The sequence below is a fragment of the Mobula birostris genome, chromosome 3 (assembly GCF_030028105.1).
Source record: "Mobula birostris isolate sMobBir1 chromosome 3, sMobBir1.hap1, whole genome shotgun sequence".
Taxonomy (NCBI): Eukaryota; Metazoa; Chordata; class Chondrichthyes; order Myliobatiformes; family Myliobatidae; genus Mobula; species Mobula birostris.
This window is the reverse complement of record NC_092372.1, coordinates 229,039,682-229,057,739: the sequence shown is the minus strand read 5'-3', so window position 1 is coordinate 229,057,739 and position 18,058 is coordinate 229,039,682. Positions and strand designations below refer to the sequence as shown.

At 44.6% G+C, this 18,058-nt stretch overlaps 1 protein-coding gene across 3 annotated transcripts in view; it reads left to right on the top strand.

The window, feature by feature from the left end:
- The window catches only part of ppp1r16a (protein phosphatase 1, regulatory subunit 16A), a 116,101-nt gene that overhangs the window by 55,135 nt on the left and 42,908 nt on the right, over nucleotides 1-18,058 (top strand). For all 3 annotated transcript variants that reach the window (XM_072254303.1, XM_072254305.1, XM_072254306.1), the window contains 2 exons: nucleotides 4,432-5,479; nucleotides 7,943-8,013. In XM_072254303.1, coding sequence (XP_072110404.1) covers nucleotides 5,248-5,479; nucleotides 7,943-8,013 — 303 coding nt within the window. In that variant the 5' untranslated portion in view covers nucleotides 4,432-5,247. The remainder of the gene's footprint in view (nucleotides 1-4,431; nucleotides 5,480-7,942; nucleotides 8,014-18,058) is intronic.

The window sequence follows — 18,058 nt, the reverse complement described above, 5'->3', positions numbered from 1 at the left end:
CTAATTCTGTCCTATATCTTATGGTCTTATGGTAATTAATTCTGTAGTTAAGGTGTTTGGTTCAGAAAAGCTGACCTGCCAGTTATCTAGACTGATAGAAGGGTATAATGATATGAGAGTCATAGAGCAAGCAATAAAGCATGGATATACAGTTGTTGTGCAAAAATATCCTTGAACAGAAAATCCTACAAAAGGTAGTGGATGCAGTCCAGTCCATTACGGGTAAAGCCCTTACACCATTGAGCACATCTACATGGAATGTTGTTGCCGGAAAGCAGCATCCATCATCAAGGACCCCTAACACCCAGGTCATACTCTTGTGTCACTGCTACCATTAGGAAGGAGGTACAGGAGCCTCAGGACTCACACCATCTATAAGTTTGCTGATGATACAACCATTGTTGGTAGAATCTCAGATGGTGACGAGGGGGCCTACAGGAGTGAGATATGCCAACTAGTGGAGTGGCCACAGCAACAACCTGGCACTCAACATCAGTAAGATGAACGAGCTGATTGTGGACTTCAGGAAGGGTAAGATGAAGGAACACATACCAATCCTCATAGAGGGATCAGAAGTGAAGAGAGTGAGCAGCTTCAAGTTCCTGGGTGTCAAGATTTCTGAGGATCTAACCTGGTCCCAAAATATTGATGCAGTTATACAGAAGGCAAGACAGCGGCTTAACTTCATTAGGAGTCTGAATAGATTTGGTATGTGAACAAATACAATCAAAAACTTCTATAGCTGTACTGTGGAGAGCATTCTGACAGGCTGCATCACTGTCTGGTATGGGGAGGGTACTGCACAGGACTGAAAGAAGCTGCAGAGGGTTGTAAATTTAGTTGGCTCCATCTTGGGTACTAGCCTACAAAGTACCCAGGACATCTTCAAGGAGCAGTGTCTCAGAAAGACAGCTTCCATTATCGAAGATCTCTGGCACACTTTTCTCACTGTTACCATCAGGTAGGAGGCACAGAAGCCTGAAGGCACACACTCAGCGATTTAGGAACAGCTTCTTCCCCTCTGCCGTCTAATTCCTAAATGGACATTGAACCCATGAACACTACTTCACTTTTTTAATATGTATTATTTCTGCTTTTTGCATGATTTTTAATCTATTCAATATATGTATACTGTAATTGATTTATCATTACTATTTTTTTTTCTTTTTATCGAAACATAGAAAACTTACAGCACAATACAGGCCTTTTGGCCCACAAAGCTGTGCCGGACCTGTCCCTACCTTAGAAATTACCTAGGCTTACCCATAGCCCTCTATTTTTCTAAGCTCCATGTAGCCATCCAGGAGTCTCTTAAAAGACTCTATCGTTTCCACCTCCACCGCCGCCACCAGCAGCCTATTCCACGCACTCACCACTCTCTGTGTAAAAAAAACTTACCCCTGACATCTCCTCTGTACCTACTTCCAAGCACCTTAAAACTGTGCCCTCTCGTGTTAGCCATTTCAGCCCTGGGGAAAAGCCATTGACACATGATCAATGCCTCTCATCGTCTTATACACCTCTATCAAGTCACCTCTCATCCTCCGTCGCTCCAAGGAGAAAAGGCCAAGTTCACTCAACATATTCTCGTAAGGCATGCTCACCAATCCAGGCAACATCCTTGTAAATCTCCTCTGCACCCTTTCTATGGTTTCCACATCCTTCCTATAGTGAGGTGACCAGAATTGAGCACAGTACTCCAACTGAGGTCTGACCAGGGTCCTATATAGCTACAACATTACCTCTTGGCTCTTAAACTCAATTCCATGATTGATGAAGGCCAATGCACCATATGCCTTCTTAACCACAGAGTCAACCTGCGTAGCAGCTTTGAGGGTCCTATGGACTTGGACCCCAAGATCCCTCTGATCCTCCACACTGCCAAGAGTCTTACCATTAATACTATATTATACCATCATATTTGACCTACCAAAATGAACCACCTCACGCTTATCTGGATTGAACTCCATCTGTCACTTCTCAGCCCAGTTTTGCATCCTATCAATGTTCCATTCTTACCTCTGACAGCCTTCCACACTGTCCACAACACTCCCAACCTTTGTGTTATCAGCAAATTTACTAACCCATCCCTCCACTTCCTCATCCAGATCATTTATAAAAATCACAAAGAGTAGAGGTCTCAGAACAGATCCCTGAGGCACACCACTGGTCACTGGCCTCTGTGCAGAATATGACCCATCTACAACCACTCTTTGCCTTCTGTGGGCAAGCCAGTTCTGGATCCACAAAGCAATGTCCCCTTGGATCCCATGCCTCCTTACTTTCTCAATAAGCCTTGCATGGGGTACCTTATCAAATGCCTTGCTGAAATCTATATACACTACATCTACTGCTCTTCCTTCATCAATGTGTTTAGTCACATCCTCAAAAAATTCAGTCAGGCTCGTAAGGCACAACCTGCCTTTGACAAAGCCATGCTGACTGTTAAGACACACTGGCCTATAATTTCCTGGGCTATCTCTCAACATCCATAACCCTCCAATCCTCCGGATCCTCTCCTGTCCCTATTAATGTTGCAAAGATCATCGCCAGAGGCTCAGCAATTTCCTCCCTCACCTTCAACAGTAGCCTGGGGCACATCTCCTCCTGTCCCGGCGACTTATCCAACTTGATGCTTTCCAAAAGCTCCAGCACATCCTCTTCCTTAATATCTACGTGCTCAAGCTTTTCAGCCCCCTGTAAGTCATTCCTACAGTCGCCAAGATCCTTTTCTGTATTGAACACTGAAGCAATGTATTCATTAAGTGCCTCTGTTATCTCCTCCGGTTCCATACACGCTGGCGTTCATCATCTTTGGGATTGAGTTCAAGAGCCATGAGGTAATGCTACAACTTCATAAGACCTTAGTTAGACCCCACTTGGAGTAGTGTGTTCAGTTCTGCTCACTTCATTACAGTAAGGATGTAGATGCTGTAGAGAGAGAGTGCGGAGGAGACTTACAAGGACGTTGCCTGGATTGGAGAGTGTGCCTTATGAGAATAGGTTGAGTGAACTTGGCATTTTCTTCTTGGAGCGACAGAGGATGAGAGGTGACCTGATAGGGGTGTATAAGATGATGAGAGGCATTGATCGTGTGCATAGTCAGAGGCTTTTTCCCAAGTCTGAAATGGCTAACACGAGGGGGCATAGTTTTAAGATGCTCGGAAGTAGGTATAAGGGGGATGTCAGAGGTATGTTTCTCACACAGAGAGTGGTGGGTGCGTGGAATGCACTCGCTGGCAGTAGAGGCGGATACAGTAGCGTATTTTAAGAGCCTCTTAGATAGGTACATGGAGCTTAGAAAAATAGAGGGCTGTGCAGTAGGGAAATTCTAGCCAATTTCTAGGGTAGGTTACACGGTCGGCACAACACTGTGGGCCAAAGAGCCTGAAATATGCTGTAGATTTCTGTTTCTATTTCATTGTATTTTTGAAAGTTAATGTAATGTTTAAAATGATGATTGCTCAGCGGTGTGAAGAGAGTACCAGCTTCTCATTGACAAGGTAATCCAAATCAGAGAGTCTGCTGGGGGAACACACTGGGTCGGCATCCTTTCTGGGAGGAGAGGGACTGTTGATGTTTGGATCTAAATTCTGCCTCAGCATTTTCTCCAAAAAGCAAGCATCATATTTAAACCTAAAACGTCACCCGTTCCGTTCCTTCCCTTCCCACAGACGCTGCTCGACCTGCTCAGTTCCTCAAGCAGATTGTTATTTGCTCCAGATTCCAGCGTCTGCCATCTCTGTATCTTCACACAATATACAAGGAGTGCACAACTTTAAACTCGGAGAGGTATTTTAGCAAAATGGAATAACGCTGGAATGTTCAAAGTAAATTCATAATCAAAGTACATATACATCACCAGTAAATCCAAGAAGCACAGTAGGATCAATGAAAAACCGCACACAACAGGACGGACAAACAACCAACGTACAAAAGATAACAAACTGTGCAAGTACAAAAATAGAAAAAAGTAATAATAATAATAATAAATAAATAAGTAATAAATACCAAGAACAATCCCCTGATATCTCTCCTCTCATTAAGGATGTTTTAGATATCTCTGAATCTGTGGAATTCATTGTCACAGGCGGCAGTGAAGGCCAAGTCGTTGGGTATATTTAAAGAGACTGTTGATAGGTTTTTGATTAATCAGGGCATCAAAGGTGACAGGAAGAAGTCAAGAGAATGGGGTTGAGAGGCATAATAATCAACCATGATGGAATGGTGGAGCAGACTCAATGGCCTGAATGGCCTCATTCTGCTCCTACATCTTATGGTCTTAATCGTTGAGGTCAGTGAGTTGGGTGATGTTAGAGAAGGTGCAGCACTGAAAGGGTTAAGTCCGAACCACTCTAACTCCAACACTTGCAAGCAGTGCATGTTGCATAATAGTCTTTATTGACAGCTTTTTCTCTCTCCCTTTCTCAGCATCAGAGCATCACCGGGAAGCGTGAACACCAGCACACGGGGTAACAGTTTCAGCCTTACGTAAAGGACCAACACTGCGTTAATCAGTGGACAGAGGAGGCGACGAGTGCCCAGGATCTCCTGCGCTGCAATTGGGTCAGGGCACTTACTCTGAGCGAAAAGATCTTGAGAGGGCACAGGCTGCCTCGCTTAGAGCTGTCAGAGATACATTTGCAAAGAATGTTAGCCACTGTCTGAGGGCACACCACAGGACAAATTTGCCTTTAGACCACCCATCCAGTACGTCCTGCACAGTAGAGTCCACCCATGGATTAGGAGACTTAGTGTGACCAGGGAATAAACTTCTAATGCTGTCTGCTGGGCTTCAAGGGTGCTGACTGGAGTCTCCTGTCTTGCACCTCTCCAGCAGCTACACAACAGTTCCCACCAGCTTCGACCTCTCTGGCCTTTGGAGAATGGTATCCCGCCAGGCAGGCAGCAGAGGGGGACTCACCGTGTCCGGCTAATGTCTCACCTCCCATGGTGACAGCAGCAATGCTCAATGTCTCTCTGCGCTCACCCTTGGCTACCGTGTTGCAATTGAAGAAGTAATCAGGCCTTGAATTCCTTCTCCCCACTGGGTTGTAACCTCCTCGCGCACGGACTGAGTGGGTGGGGAAATGGTTCCGTATCCAATCAGGGCTTGAAAGGTGGCGATCCCTGGGATATGTGACGACAGCAAGCGTCCGTCCTGCAGGATCTACCCCGGTGAGAGGAGCCTGTTGCCTCAGAGGTATACTCCATATCACTGGGTAGGGGAGTGAGAGGTGTCCAGCCATGGCAGAGCACAGCGAGCTGCTGGCAGAGCTGCCACTGGTGGGTCAGATGACCACACAAGAGCGTCTCAAGCATGCCCACAAGAGACGGGCGCAGCAGCTGAAGAAGTGGGCACAGTTCGAGAAGGAAGCCCGATCGGAGAAGAGGAGCAGCAAGAGGGCTCCACGCAGCGTCCGTTTCCCTGACAACATCAGATTGCTGGAGGCCGCTTCTCGCAACGACATCCAGGAAGGTAATGACCATTCCCGGGGATGTGGGATTTTGGAAGGATTAGACTGTAGAACATAGAACACTACAGCACAGCACAGGTCCTTCGGTCCATGATGTTTCACCCTACTCCAGGATCAATCTAACCATTCTCCCTTACATTGCCCATTGCTTTTCTATCATGCCCTCTTGTGTTAACCATTTCTGCCCTGGGAAAAAGTCTCCGGCTGTCCACTCAATCTCTGCCTCTTATCATCTTGTTCACCTCTGGCCAGTCACCTCTCATCCTCCAAAGAGAAAATCCCTATCTCACTAAATCTGTATGCTTTTTAATCCAGGCAGCATCCTGGTAAATCTCCTCCACAGCCCCTCTGAAGCCTCCACACCCTTCCTATAGTAGAGGACCAGAGCTGAACACACTATTCCATGTGTGGTCTAACCAGGGTTTTCTAGATCTGCAACATTACCTCACAACTCTTCAACTGAATCTTCAGATGAAAGCCAACACACTATACACCTACTTAACCACCCTATCAGCTTGCACAACAACTTTGAGGATCTATGGACATGAACCCCAAGATCCTCTGTTCCTCCACTCTGCTAAGAATCCTGCCATTAACCCTGTACTCTGCCTTCTAGTCTTGCCTTTCCACAGTCACTCACTTCACACTTTTCCGGCTTGAATTCCATCTGCAACTTCTCAGCCCAGTTCTGTATCCCATTGTAACCACCTACATCTGCACTATCCACATTGCAGTGGGGTCCCACTGCAGGGTAACTGAAGGCATCTTCACTGAGAAAGGGCTCTTGTTTGTGCTGTAGGTGTGGGAAGGAGATCAAATCCACACTGCCGGACCCAACTGAGCTTAAAGAGCAAAGTGCAAGGTGTGGAAAAACACTGGAAATTCAAGGCAGGCTGGGCGTCATCCGTGAGGAGAAGAGCAGAATTTCAGTTCAGGATCATCAACAACGCAACATAGGGGACATGAGTTCTGATGAGGTGTCTTGGCATGAAACATCAACTGTTTGTTCATTTCCATAGATGCTGCCTGGCCTGCTGAGTTCTACGTGTATTGCCATGAGGGCATTTGTTCCACCTGTCAGATCCATATTGCTTCTGATGATCTGTCCAACACTGGGTCCGAGGAGCAGCAGAGCACAGCTGTTCAGATAGTCATATACACACCAAAACAGACCCTTCAGCCCAACTGGTCCATGCTGATCGAGGTGCCCACTAAGCTAGTTGTATTTGTCTGCATTTGTCAGCTCGATGCACCTTTATTTTTATTATTTAGCGTACAACGTGGAACAGACCCTTCCAGCCCAATGAGCCATGCCACTGAGCAACCCACTGATTTAACTCTAACCTCATCACGGGACTATTTACAATGACCAATTAACCTACTAACCAGCACATCTCTGAACTGTGGGAGGAGACCCATACAGTCACACACTGCTTACAGGTGGTGGCGGAATTGAACGCTGAATTCCAGAACATCACAGCTGTAAAAGTGTCTCACTAACTGCCACGCTACCGTGCTGCCCACTACCGTATGCATGTATCCTCTGCTGCCCACTAACTTATGTATATAAGGAAGAAGTTGCCCCTCAGATTCCTTTACAAATCTTTCCCCTTTCACCTTAAAGCTTAGCCTGCTGCTTTTTGATTCTCCAACCTTGGGGAAAAGACTGACTGTATTGCCCCTGTCTCTGCACCTTATGATTTTGCACACCTCTATTTGGTCACCCCTCAGTTTCCTGCACTCAACGAATAAGACCTAGCCTGTTCAACCTCTCCTTTAACTTTCCCTGCACTCTTTCCAACTTAATAATGTTCTTCCTAGAACAGGGTGACCAAAACTACACGCAGTACTTCAACTGCAGCCTCACCAGTATCTTGTATAATTGCAAAAATAATGCCACAACTCCTATACTCAATGCCCTGACTGAAGGCCAGCATGTCTTTAAGCGCTGTTTAAGTCTGGTGAAGGTTCCTTCATCTCCTTCTACACTGTTCCATCACACACTCCTGGAGTCTGACACAGAGTGAAACTCTCTCCACAGCATCCCATCACACACTCCCGGGGTCAGACACAGAGTGAAGCTCCCTCCACACCGTCCCATCACACACTCCTGGAGTCAGACACAGTGAAACTCCCTCCACACCATCCCGTCACACACTCCCGGGGTCAGACACAGAGTGAAGCTCCCTCCACACCATCCCATCACACTCTCCCAGGGTCAGACACAGAGTGAAACTCTCTCCACAGCATCCCATCACACACTCCCAGGGTCAGACACAGAGTGAAGCTCCCACTAGACCCTCTCATCACACACTCCCGAGGTCAGTCACAGAGTGAAGGGAACTTCACTCTCTGTCTGACCCATGTGGCCCCCTATCTCTATCCCTATCCCTAGCATTGTCAAACTGTCTGAATCATTTCTGAACCTTGATTAATGATGCATAATTTTTTGCCTTCTCTTTCAGTTCAGAAGTTATTGCGGGATGGAATATGCCCAGACCTGTACAATGAAGATGGTTTGACTGCACTGCATCAGGTGTGTTTGAGTCTTTGGCTGATGTATCTGGCAGGGTCCTCTCTTCAACTGACTACCAAAGTTTTCAATCTTCTGCCATTATAGAGAACAGCTGCAGGAATTCAATTGGTGATTCATTCACAAAGTACAGTGGATTCTGTTTAATTGGGACACTTCGGGTCCAGAAACTGCCATTTAACTGGGTGACAAATTATGTATAATTATGAGATACTGAACAAATTAGAACACTATCTACAGTACTATAAAACCGTGTATTACTTCCAAATAGCTATTCTTGGAGGATTTCATCCGTGTATATTCTTTTCATTGACTGTAACTGAACAAAATCAGAACAGGCACCTAGTGTAGATAATGGACTGCCTTCATACAATCGTTTTGACGACTACATCCTCCAAATCCTCATTTCATTCAAACATTTAAGGTCATTGTTGATACTTTCAACTTCTTCGTAGTTCCTTACGTAGCAAAATGCTTTCATTTTCACTCCCGGCTGTTTCTGGCATCACAAAGCCTGAATAGTTGGAACCGCGGTGAGCAAAACAGTTCTGAATTTTCTTACTGCTTATTTTTCAACTATCAGTGACAAAAGTCACTGATTTTTGAACACAAACACACGCAACTGATGCTATTTAAAAACTGTTAACACTAAACACAGCCTAGTGTCTAACGGTTACACCGGTTCTCATGACTGATGCTAGTTAGAAACTGTTTAGCAACAGTTTGTAGTCCCAATTAAGAAGCATAGTGTCCCATAGAAACTAAGGAATCCTGGATATTTTCTCAATAATTTATTGTTGTTTAAGAGTTGTCTCAAACAAGTGGCTGCCCCAGTTAACCAAAATCCACTGTGCTGGAACCTCATTCAATGACGTGGGAGAAGGAAGCTGCCCTGTCCATGTCTGGTTGGTCCTCCTGATCAGTTCTCACAGACTTGCCCCTGTTTCCTTCCTGATTATGTGCTTGGGGAAAGGGTAATGATGTGGTCGGTTATACAGCATGGAACAAGTCCTATCGCCCATCTGGTCCACACTTGACCAAATGCCCATCTAAGCCAGTCCCAATTGCCTGCAGTTGGCCCATATCCCTCTAAATTTTTCCTGACATGTACCTGTCGAACTACTTTTTAAATGTTAATGTAACCACCTTTATCACTTCCCCCTCGCAGCTTGTCCAGAAAGAACCACCCTCTGTGTAGACAAAACTGCCTCTTTTGTCCCGTTTAAGTACGTAAGAAATGGGCAGGGGTTGGCCATTGGCTATCAAGCCAGCTCCGCCATTCAGTAAGATCATGGCTGATCAGGTTGTGGACTCAGCTCCAGCTACTGCCTGCCTTTTCCCCATAGCCCTGAATTCCCCTGTCTGCAAAACTCTATCCAACTGTCTTCAATATATTTACTGAGATGCTGTAACCTCCACTGGTTCCCTGTGCAGAGAAGTTCACAGATTCACTACTCTCTGGGAAAAGCAGTTTCTCCTCATCTCCGTCCCAAATCTATTCCCCTAAATCTTGAGGCTGTCTCCCCAAGTTCCAGTCTTATCTACCTATGGAAACAACCTTCCTGCCTCTATATCCATCGCTTTCATATTTTATGTCTCTATGAGGTTGCCTCTCATTCTTCTGAATTCCGAGTATAGTAGGTCCATAGAAATGCGTAGCTGAAGGATTAGAGTGGGGGGGGGCAGGGATTCGGATTACTGGATAACTGGGACCTCCTCGGGGGCAGGTGAGACCTGTACAAAAGGGGCGAGTTGGACTTCAGTCCGAGGGGGACCAATATTCTTGCGGGCAGGTTTACTAGAGCTGTTGGGACTGGTTTAAACAAATATGGCAGGGATATGGGAACCAGTATTATAGAGCTGAGGCTAAGCCAGCAGGTTTATAAGTAGATAATGTAATATGAACGTAAGGAGCGATAAGCCAATGATTGGGTACAACTGCAGAGAGAGCAAAGAATTAAGTTGTATCACAGAGGCAAAATCCAGGTCATATTACGATCGAGGAACGTGTTTGTAGACCGGATATTGAACTTTTTACTGTTGGACTTCGGCCATATTCCACAGAGATACAACACTGGGCGGCACGGGAGGTCGTTTCTGGCTGTGGCCATCGAACGTGCAGCTCCTCCCATGCAGGGTCAGACACCTTGAGCCAATAGGCTGGCCCTGGACTTATTTTCCATCTGGCATAGTTTGCATTTTGTTGTTTGATTGTTTGTGATCTTTGTATCGCTATATTTACGCTCTATTCTTGGTTGATGCGGCTGTAACGAAACCCTATTTCCCTTGGGATCAATAAAATATATCTATCTATCTATCTATTCATAAGGGCAAAGAATGCAGGACTGAAGATACTGTATTTAAATGCACATAGCATTCGAAATAATGTGGACAAACTAGTGGCGCAATTAAAGATTGGTCAGTATGACATTGTGGGCTGAGTCGTGGCTGAAAGAAGGCCATAGTTGAGACTTCAACATCAAAGGATATATCTTGCATCGAAAGGACAGGCAAGAAGACATAGGTGGTGGTGTGGCTCTGTTGGCAAGAGACGGAATTACATCTTTAGAAAGAGATGACATAGAGTCAGAGAATGTTGAATCTTTGTGGGTGGAGTTAAGAAACTGCAAGGGTAAAAAAAAAACATTATGGGAATCATACACGAGCCTCCAAATAGTAGCCAAGATGTGGGGGTTGAGATTGCAAAGCGAGCTGGAAAAGTCATGTATTAAGGGTAATATCACAATTGTAATGTGGGACTTCAATATGCAAGGGAATTGGGAAAATCAGGTTAACATAGAAACATAGAAAATAGGTGCAGGAGTAGGCCATTCGGCCCTTCGAGCCTGCACCGCCATTTATTATGATCATGGCTGATCATCCAACTCAGAACCCCGCCCCAGCCTTCCCTCCATACCCCCTGACCCCCGTAGCCACAAGGGCCATATCTAACTCCCTCTTAAATATAGCCAGTGAACTGGCCTCAACTGTTTCCTGTGGCAGAGAATTCCACAGATTCACCACTCTATGTGTGAAGAAGTTTTTCCTCATCTCGGTCCTAAAAGGCTTCCCCTCTATCCTCAAACTGTGGCCCCTCGTTCTGGACTTCCCCAACATCGGGAACAATCTTCCTGCATCTAGCCTGTCCAATCCCTTTAGGATCTTATACGTTTCAATCAGATCTCCCCTCAATCTTCTAAATTCCAACGAGTACAAGCCCAGTTCATCTAGTCTTTCTTCATATGAAAGTCCTGCCATCCCAGGAATCAATCTGGTGAACCTTCTTTGTACTCCCTCTATGGCAAGGACGTCTTTCCTCAGATTAGGGGACCAAAACTGCACACAATACTCCAGGTGTGGTCTCGCCAAGGCCTTGTACAACTGCAGTAATACCTCCCTGCTCCTGTACTCAAATCCTCTCGCTATAAATGCCAGCATACCATTCGCCTTTTTCACCGCCTGCTGTACCTGCATGCCCACTTTCAATGACTGGTGTATAATGACACCCGGGTCTCGTTGCACCTCCCCTTTTCCTAATCGGCCACCATTCAGATAATAATCTGTTTTCCTATTTTTGCCACCAAAGTGGATAACTTCACATTTATCCACATTAAATTGCATCTGCCATGAATTTGCCCACTCACCCAACCTATCCAAGTCACCCTGCATCCTCTTAGCATCCTCCTCACAGCTAACACTGCCACCCAGCTTCGTGTCATCCGCAAACTTGGAGATGCTGCATTTAATTCCCTCATCCAAGTCATTAATATATATTGTAAACAACTGGGGTCCCAGCACTGAGCCTTGCGGTACCCCACTAGTCACCGCCTGCCATTCTGAAAAGGTCCCGTTTATTCCCACTCTTTGCTTCCTGTCTGCTAACCAATTCTCCACCCACACCAATACCTTACCCCCAATACCGTGTGCTTTAAGTTTGCACACTAATCTCCTGTGTGGGACCTTGTTAAAAGCCTTTTGAAAATCCAAATGTACCACATCCACTGGTTCTCCCCTATCCACTCTACTAGTTACATCCTCAAAAAATTCTATGAGATTCGTCAGACATGATTTTCCTTTCACAAATCCATGCTGACTTTGTCCGATCATTTCACCGCTTTCCAAATGTGCTGTTATCACATCCTTGATAACTGACTCCAGCAGTTTCCCCACCACCGACGCTAGGCTAACCGGTCTATAATTCCCCGGTTTCTCTCTCCCTCCTTTTTTAAAAAGTGGAGTTACATTAGCCACCCTCTAATCCTCAGGAACTAGTCCAGAATCTAACGAGTTTTGAAAAATTATCACTAATGCATCCACTATTTCTTGGGCTACTTCCTTAAGCACTCTAGGATGCAGACCATCTGGCCCTGGGGATTTATCTGCCTTCAATCCCTTCAATTTACCTAACACCACTTCCCTACTAACATGTATTTTGCTCAGTTCCTCCATCTCACTGGACCCTCTGTCCCCTACTATTTCTGGAAGATTATTTATGTCCTCCTTAGTGAAGACAGAACCAAAGTAATTATTCGATTGGTCTGCCATGTCCTTGCTCCCCATAATCAATTCACCTGTTTCTGTCTGCAGGGGACCTACATTTGTCTTTACCAGTCTTTTCCTTTTTACATATCTATAAAAGCTTTTACAGTATGTTTTTATGTTCCCTGCCAGTTTTCTCTCATAATCTTTTTTCCCCTTTCTAATTAAGCCCTTTGACCTCCTCTGCTGAACCCTGAATTTCTCTCAGTCCTCAGGTGAGCCACTTTCTCTGGCTAATTTGTATGCTTCTTCTTTGGAATTGATACTATCCCTAATTTCTCTTGTCAGCCACAGGTGCACTACCTTCCTTGATTTATTCTTTTGCCAAACTGGGATGAACAGTTGTTGTAGTTCATCCATGCAACCTTTAAATGCTTGCCATTGCATATCCACCGTCAATCCTTTAAGTGTCATTTGCCAGTCTATCTTAGCTAATTCACGTCTCATACCTTCAAAGTTACCCCTCTTTAAGTTCAGAACCTTTGTTTCTGAACTAACTATGTCACTCTCCATCTTAATGAAGAATTCCACCATATTATGGTCACTCTTACCCAAGGGGCCTCTCATGACAAGATTGCTAATTAACCCTTCCTCATTGCTCAAAACCCAGTCCAGAATAGCCTGCTCTCTAGTTGGTTCCTCGACATGTTGGTTCAAAAAACCATCCCGCATACATTCCAAGAAATCCTCTTCCTCAGCACCTTTACCAATTTGGTTCACCCAATCTACATGTAGATTGAAGTCACCCATTATAACTGCTGTTCCTTTATTGCACACATTTCTAATTTCCTGTTTAATACCATCTCCGACCTCACTACTACTGTTAGGTGGCCTGTACACAACTCCCACCAGCGTCTTCTGCCCCTTAGTGTTACGCAGCTCTACCCATATCGATTCCACATCTTCCCGGCTTATGTCCTTCCTTTCTATTGCGTTAATCTCTTCTTTAACCAGCAATGCCACCCCACCTCTCCTTCCTTCATGTCTATCCCTCCTGAATATTGAATATCCCTGAACGTTGAGCTCCCATCCCTGGTCACCCTGGAGTTGGTGTCAGATTGCAAGAGAGGGAATTTGTTGAATGCCTACAAGATGGCTTTTTAGAGCAGCTTGTGTTCGAGTCTACTCAGGGAATGGCTATCTTATATTGGGTATTGTGCAATAACCAGATCTTATTAGGGAGCTTAACATTAAGGAACCCTTAGAAGGCAGTGATCATAATATGATTGAATTCCTACTGCAATATGAGAGGGAGAAGCAGAAGTCACATGTATCAGTATCACAATAGAATAAAGTGAATTATAAAGCCATGAGAGAGCAGCTTGCTCTGATAGATTGGAGGGGGATACTGGCAGGGATGACGGCAGGACAGAGGTGGCTGAAGTTTCTGGGAATAGTTCACAAGACACAGGATAGATATGTCCCACAGAAGAACAAATTCTGAAATGGCAGGGCTAGGTAACCGTGGCTGACAAGGGAAGTTAAGGACTTCATAAAGCCAAGGAAAGGGCATATAAGGTAGTAAAAGTGAGTGGGAAGGTGGATGATTGGAAACCTTTTAAAATCCAACAAAAGGCAACTAAAAAAGCTATAAGAAGGGAAAAGATGAGATATGAGAGCAGACTAGCCAATAATATAAAGCAGGATACTCTAAAAGATTTTTTCAGTTATATAAAGAATAAAAGGGAGATGAGTGTTGATATTGGACCACTGGATAATGATGCTGGTGAAGTAGTAATGGGGACAAAGAAATGGCAGATGAATTTAATAAGTACTTTGTTTCTGTTTTCACTGTGGAAGACACCAGCTGTATGCCCGAGGTCCATGGGTGTCAGGGAGCGGGAGTGACTGTCATTGCTATTGCAAAGGAAAAAGTGCTAGGCAAGCTCAAAGATCATAAAGTGAATAAGTCACCTGGGCCAGGTGGACTACATCCCAGGGTCCTGGGAGAGGTTGCTGAAGAGATAACGGATGCATTGGTCATGATCTTTCAAGATTCACTTGATTCTGGCATGGTCCTGGAGGACTGGAAAATTGAAAATGTCATTCCACTCTTTCAGAAGGGAGGAAGACAAAAGAGAGGAAATTATAGTCCAGTTAGCCTAACTTCAGCGGTTGGGAAAGTGTTGGAGTCCATTATTAAGGACAAGGTTTCAGGGTACTTAGAGACTAGTGATAAAATAGTCAAAGTCAGCGTGGTTTCTGTAAAGGAAAAGCTGGCCTGACAAATCTGTTGGAGGTCTTCAAGGGAGTAACAAGCAAGGTGGACAAAGGAGAGGCAGTAGATGTCATTTACCTGGATTTTCAGAAAGCATTCAATAAAGTGCCTCACCTGAGGCTGTTTAAAAAGGTAATATCCTATGGTGTTACAGGAAAGATACTGGCATGGATAGAGGAATGGCTGACAGGCAGGAGGCAGCGAGTGGGAATAAAAGGGGCCTTTTCTGGTTGGCTGCCAGTGACTGCTGGTGTTCCTCAGGGGTCAGTATTGGGACCCCTACTTTTCACATTGTTTGTCAATGATTTAGATAATGGAATTGATGGCTTTGTGGCAAAGTTTGCGGATGATAGGAAGATAGGTGGAGGGGTAGGTGGTGCTGAGGAAGCGATGCAATTGCAGCAGGACTTAGACAAATTGGAAGAATGGGCAAAAAAGTGGCAGATGGAATACAGTGTTGGGAAATATGTGATATAGGTGGATAAGGTGGTTAAGAAGGCTTATGGAAAGCTTGTTTTTATTAGTCGAGATATTGAGTTCAAAAGTCAGGAGGTTGTGTTGCAACTTTATAAAACTCAGGCTAGGCCACATCTGGAGTATTGCAGATAGTTCTGGTCACCCAACTATGGGAAAGACTTTGAGGCTTTGGAGAGGGTGCAGAAGAGGTTTACCAGGATGCTGCCCGGTTTAGAGGGCAGCTGCTATCACAAGAGGGTGGATAAACTTGGGTTGTTTTCCCTGGAGTGGTAGAGGCTGATGGGAGATATGATTGAGAGGCATAGGTAGAGTGGACAGAGAGTATCTGTTTCCCAGGGTTGAAATGTCTAATACCAGAGGGCATGCATTGAAGGTGGGAGGGGGTAGATTCAAGGGGGATGTGAGGAGTAAGGTTTTTACTCAGAGTGGTGAATGCCTGAAATGCGCTGCCTGGTAGGGCAGTAGAGGCAAATACATTAGAGGCTTTTAAGACACGTTTGGATAGGCGCATGGATTTAGGGAAGATGGAGGGATAGGGACATGGTATAGGTAGGAGGGATTTATGCTTAGGTGTTTTTGATTTGCTTTTTAACTGGTTCAGCACAACATTGTGGGCCGAATGGCCTGCTGCTGTGCTGTAGTCTTGTATATTCAATGTTCTTTACACTTGTGTATTGAAATGACATCAAACAGTCTTAAATCCAAAGATAGCAGTCCCGACCTATCCAGCTCTGAGCACCAGTTAAAACCCAGTCTAATGTAAGATTCCCACTTGCACAAAGTTATTGCCCCTTCAAGAATCTGAGATCACTTTTACCTAGTATTTTTCTATCCCTTAGAGGTGCCAGCCCATACAATGGTGATAGGAAGTTTGTGAACCTTGTAGAAGTTTCTCTATTTTTGCATAAATATGACCTAAAATGTGATCAGATCTTCACTTAAGTCCTAAAACTAGATAAAGAGATCCAATTAAATAAATTACACAAAAACATAGTACTTGTTCATTTAATTATTGAGAAAAATGATCCATTATTACATGTATTTATTGGAAAAGGTGTGTAAACCTCTGGGGTAACACTACAAAAGCTATTTGGAGTCAGGTGTTCCAATCAATGAGATGAGATTGGAGGTGTGGGTTGTACCCTGTCCTATGTAACCCTCGGGTTCGGCCGGCGGCGTTAGTCTGGGGAAGATAGTCTCTGGTCCCTCCAAACTTGCGAAATCTGAGGTGCGAAACCTCTTGTTTGTGTGGATGCTGTGTGATCTGTTCCCCCGTTACAAATCAGAACCAAAAAATAACTGACGGTATACCATATGCAATTAGACGATTTAGCTTTATAATTCTTCATTTGACTAAAGGGTTAGTAAAGTAAAGGGCCCATTTTAATGAAACAGTCTAACGTGCACAAGTTGGAGCTGACGGTTTCCCTTCCGTTGGTCCTCCATCGATTTCCCCAGGCTCTGGCCCCACTCCATCCTGCTGTCTATGGCCTCCCCTTTCTCGCGTCTTCTCACCATCTCTCGCCAAACAAAAGACCCAGATCACCTCGCTGTCAGGCACACACAAGAGAAAAAACACTCCCTTCATTAGATGGCGAACATTCCAAAGCCCCCGTTATCTCTAGCCATAACCCAAACACTGCAGCTACAGAAAAACCATTACATTAGCAGTGAAACCTTTCCCAGGGCATTAAACCTACATATATATATATATATATATATACACACACATACATACATACATATACACATACACACACACACACACACACACACACACACACACACACACACACACACACACACACACACACACACACACACAAAAAAAGACAAACACAGTTAGGTTACTGACAGGGCCTGCTCTTCTAAAGAAAGATCTGCTTATGTGCACCATGCCTTGATCAGAACTTTCAGAGGACCTTAGAAGAAGAATTGTAGAGATGCATGAAGCTGGAAAAGGCAAAAAAGCATTTCTAAAGACCTGAGTGTTCAGCAGTCCACGGGAAGAGAAGTTGTCTACAAATGGAGAAAACTCATTTTTCTCCCTAGGAGTGGCATCCTGCAAAGATCACATCAAGAGCACAATGTACAATGATGAACGAGGTGAAAAGAACCCAAGGGTAACAGTAAAAGACCTGCAGAAATCTCTAGAACTTGCTAAAGTCTCTGTTCACGTGTCCATTATAAGAAAAACACTGAACAAGATTGATGCTCATGGAAGGACACCACGGAGGAAACCACTGCTCTCCAAACAAAATATTGCTGCATGTCTCAGGTTTGCAGAAGACCACCTGGATGTTTTACAACCCTTCTGGGATAATGTCCTGAGGACCTATGAGACAAAAGTTGAACTTTTTGGCAGAAATGCATATTACCATGTTTGGAGGAAAAAGGACACTACACACCAACACCAAAACCCCATCTCAACTGTGAAGCACGGTGGAAAGAACATCATGGTTTAGGGCTGCTTTGCTGCCTCAGGACCTTGACAGCTTGCAATCATTGAGGGAACACTGAATTCAAAATTCTATCAAGATATTTTACAGGAGAATGTCAGGGTTGCAGTCTGATACCTAAAGCTTAATAGAAGTTGGATAATGCAACAAGATAATGATCTGAAAGACAAGAGTAAAATAACAACAGAATGGTTTAAGAAGAAGAAAGTTTGTGTTTTGGAATGGCCGAGTCAAAGTCCTGACCTTAATCCTATAGAAATGCTGTGGAAGGACCTGAAGCAGGCAATTCATGCAAGGAGACCCAACAACATCCCAGAGTTGAAGTTGTTTTGTAAGGAGGAATGGCCTAAAATTC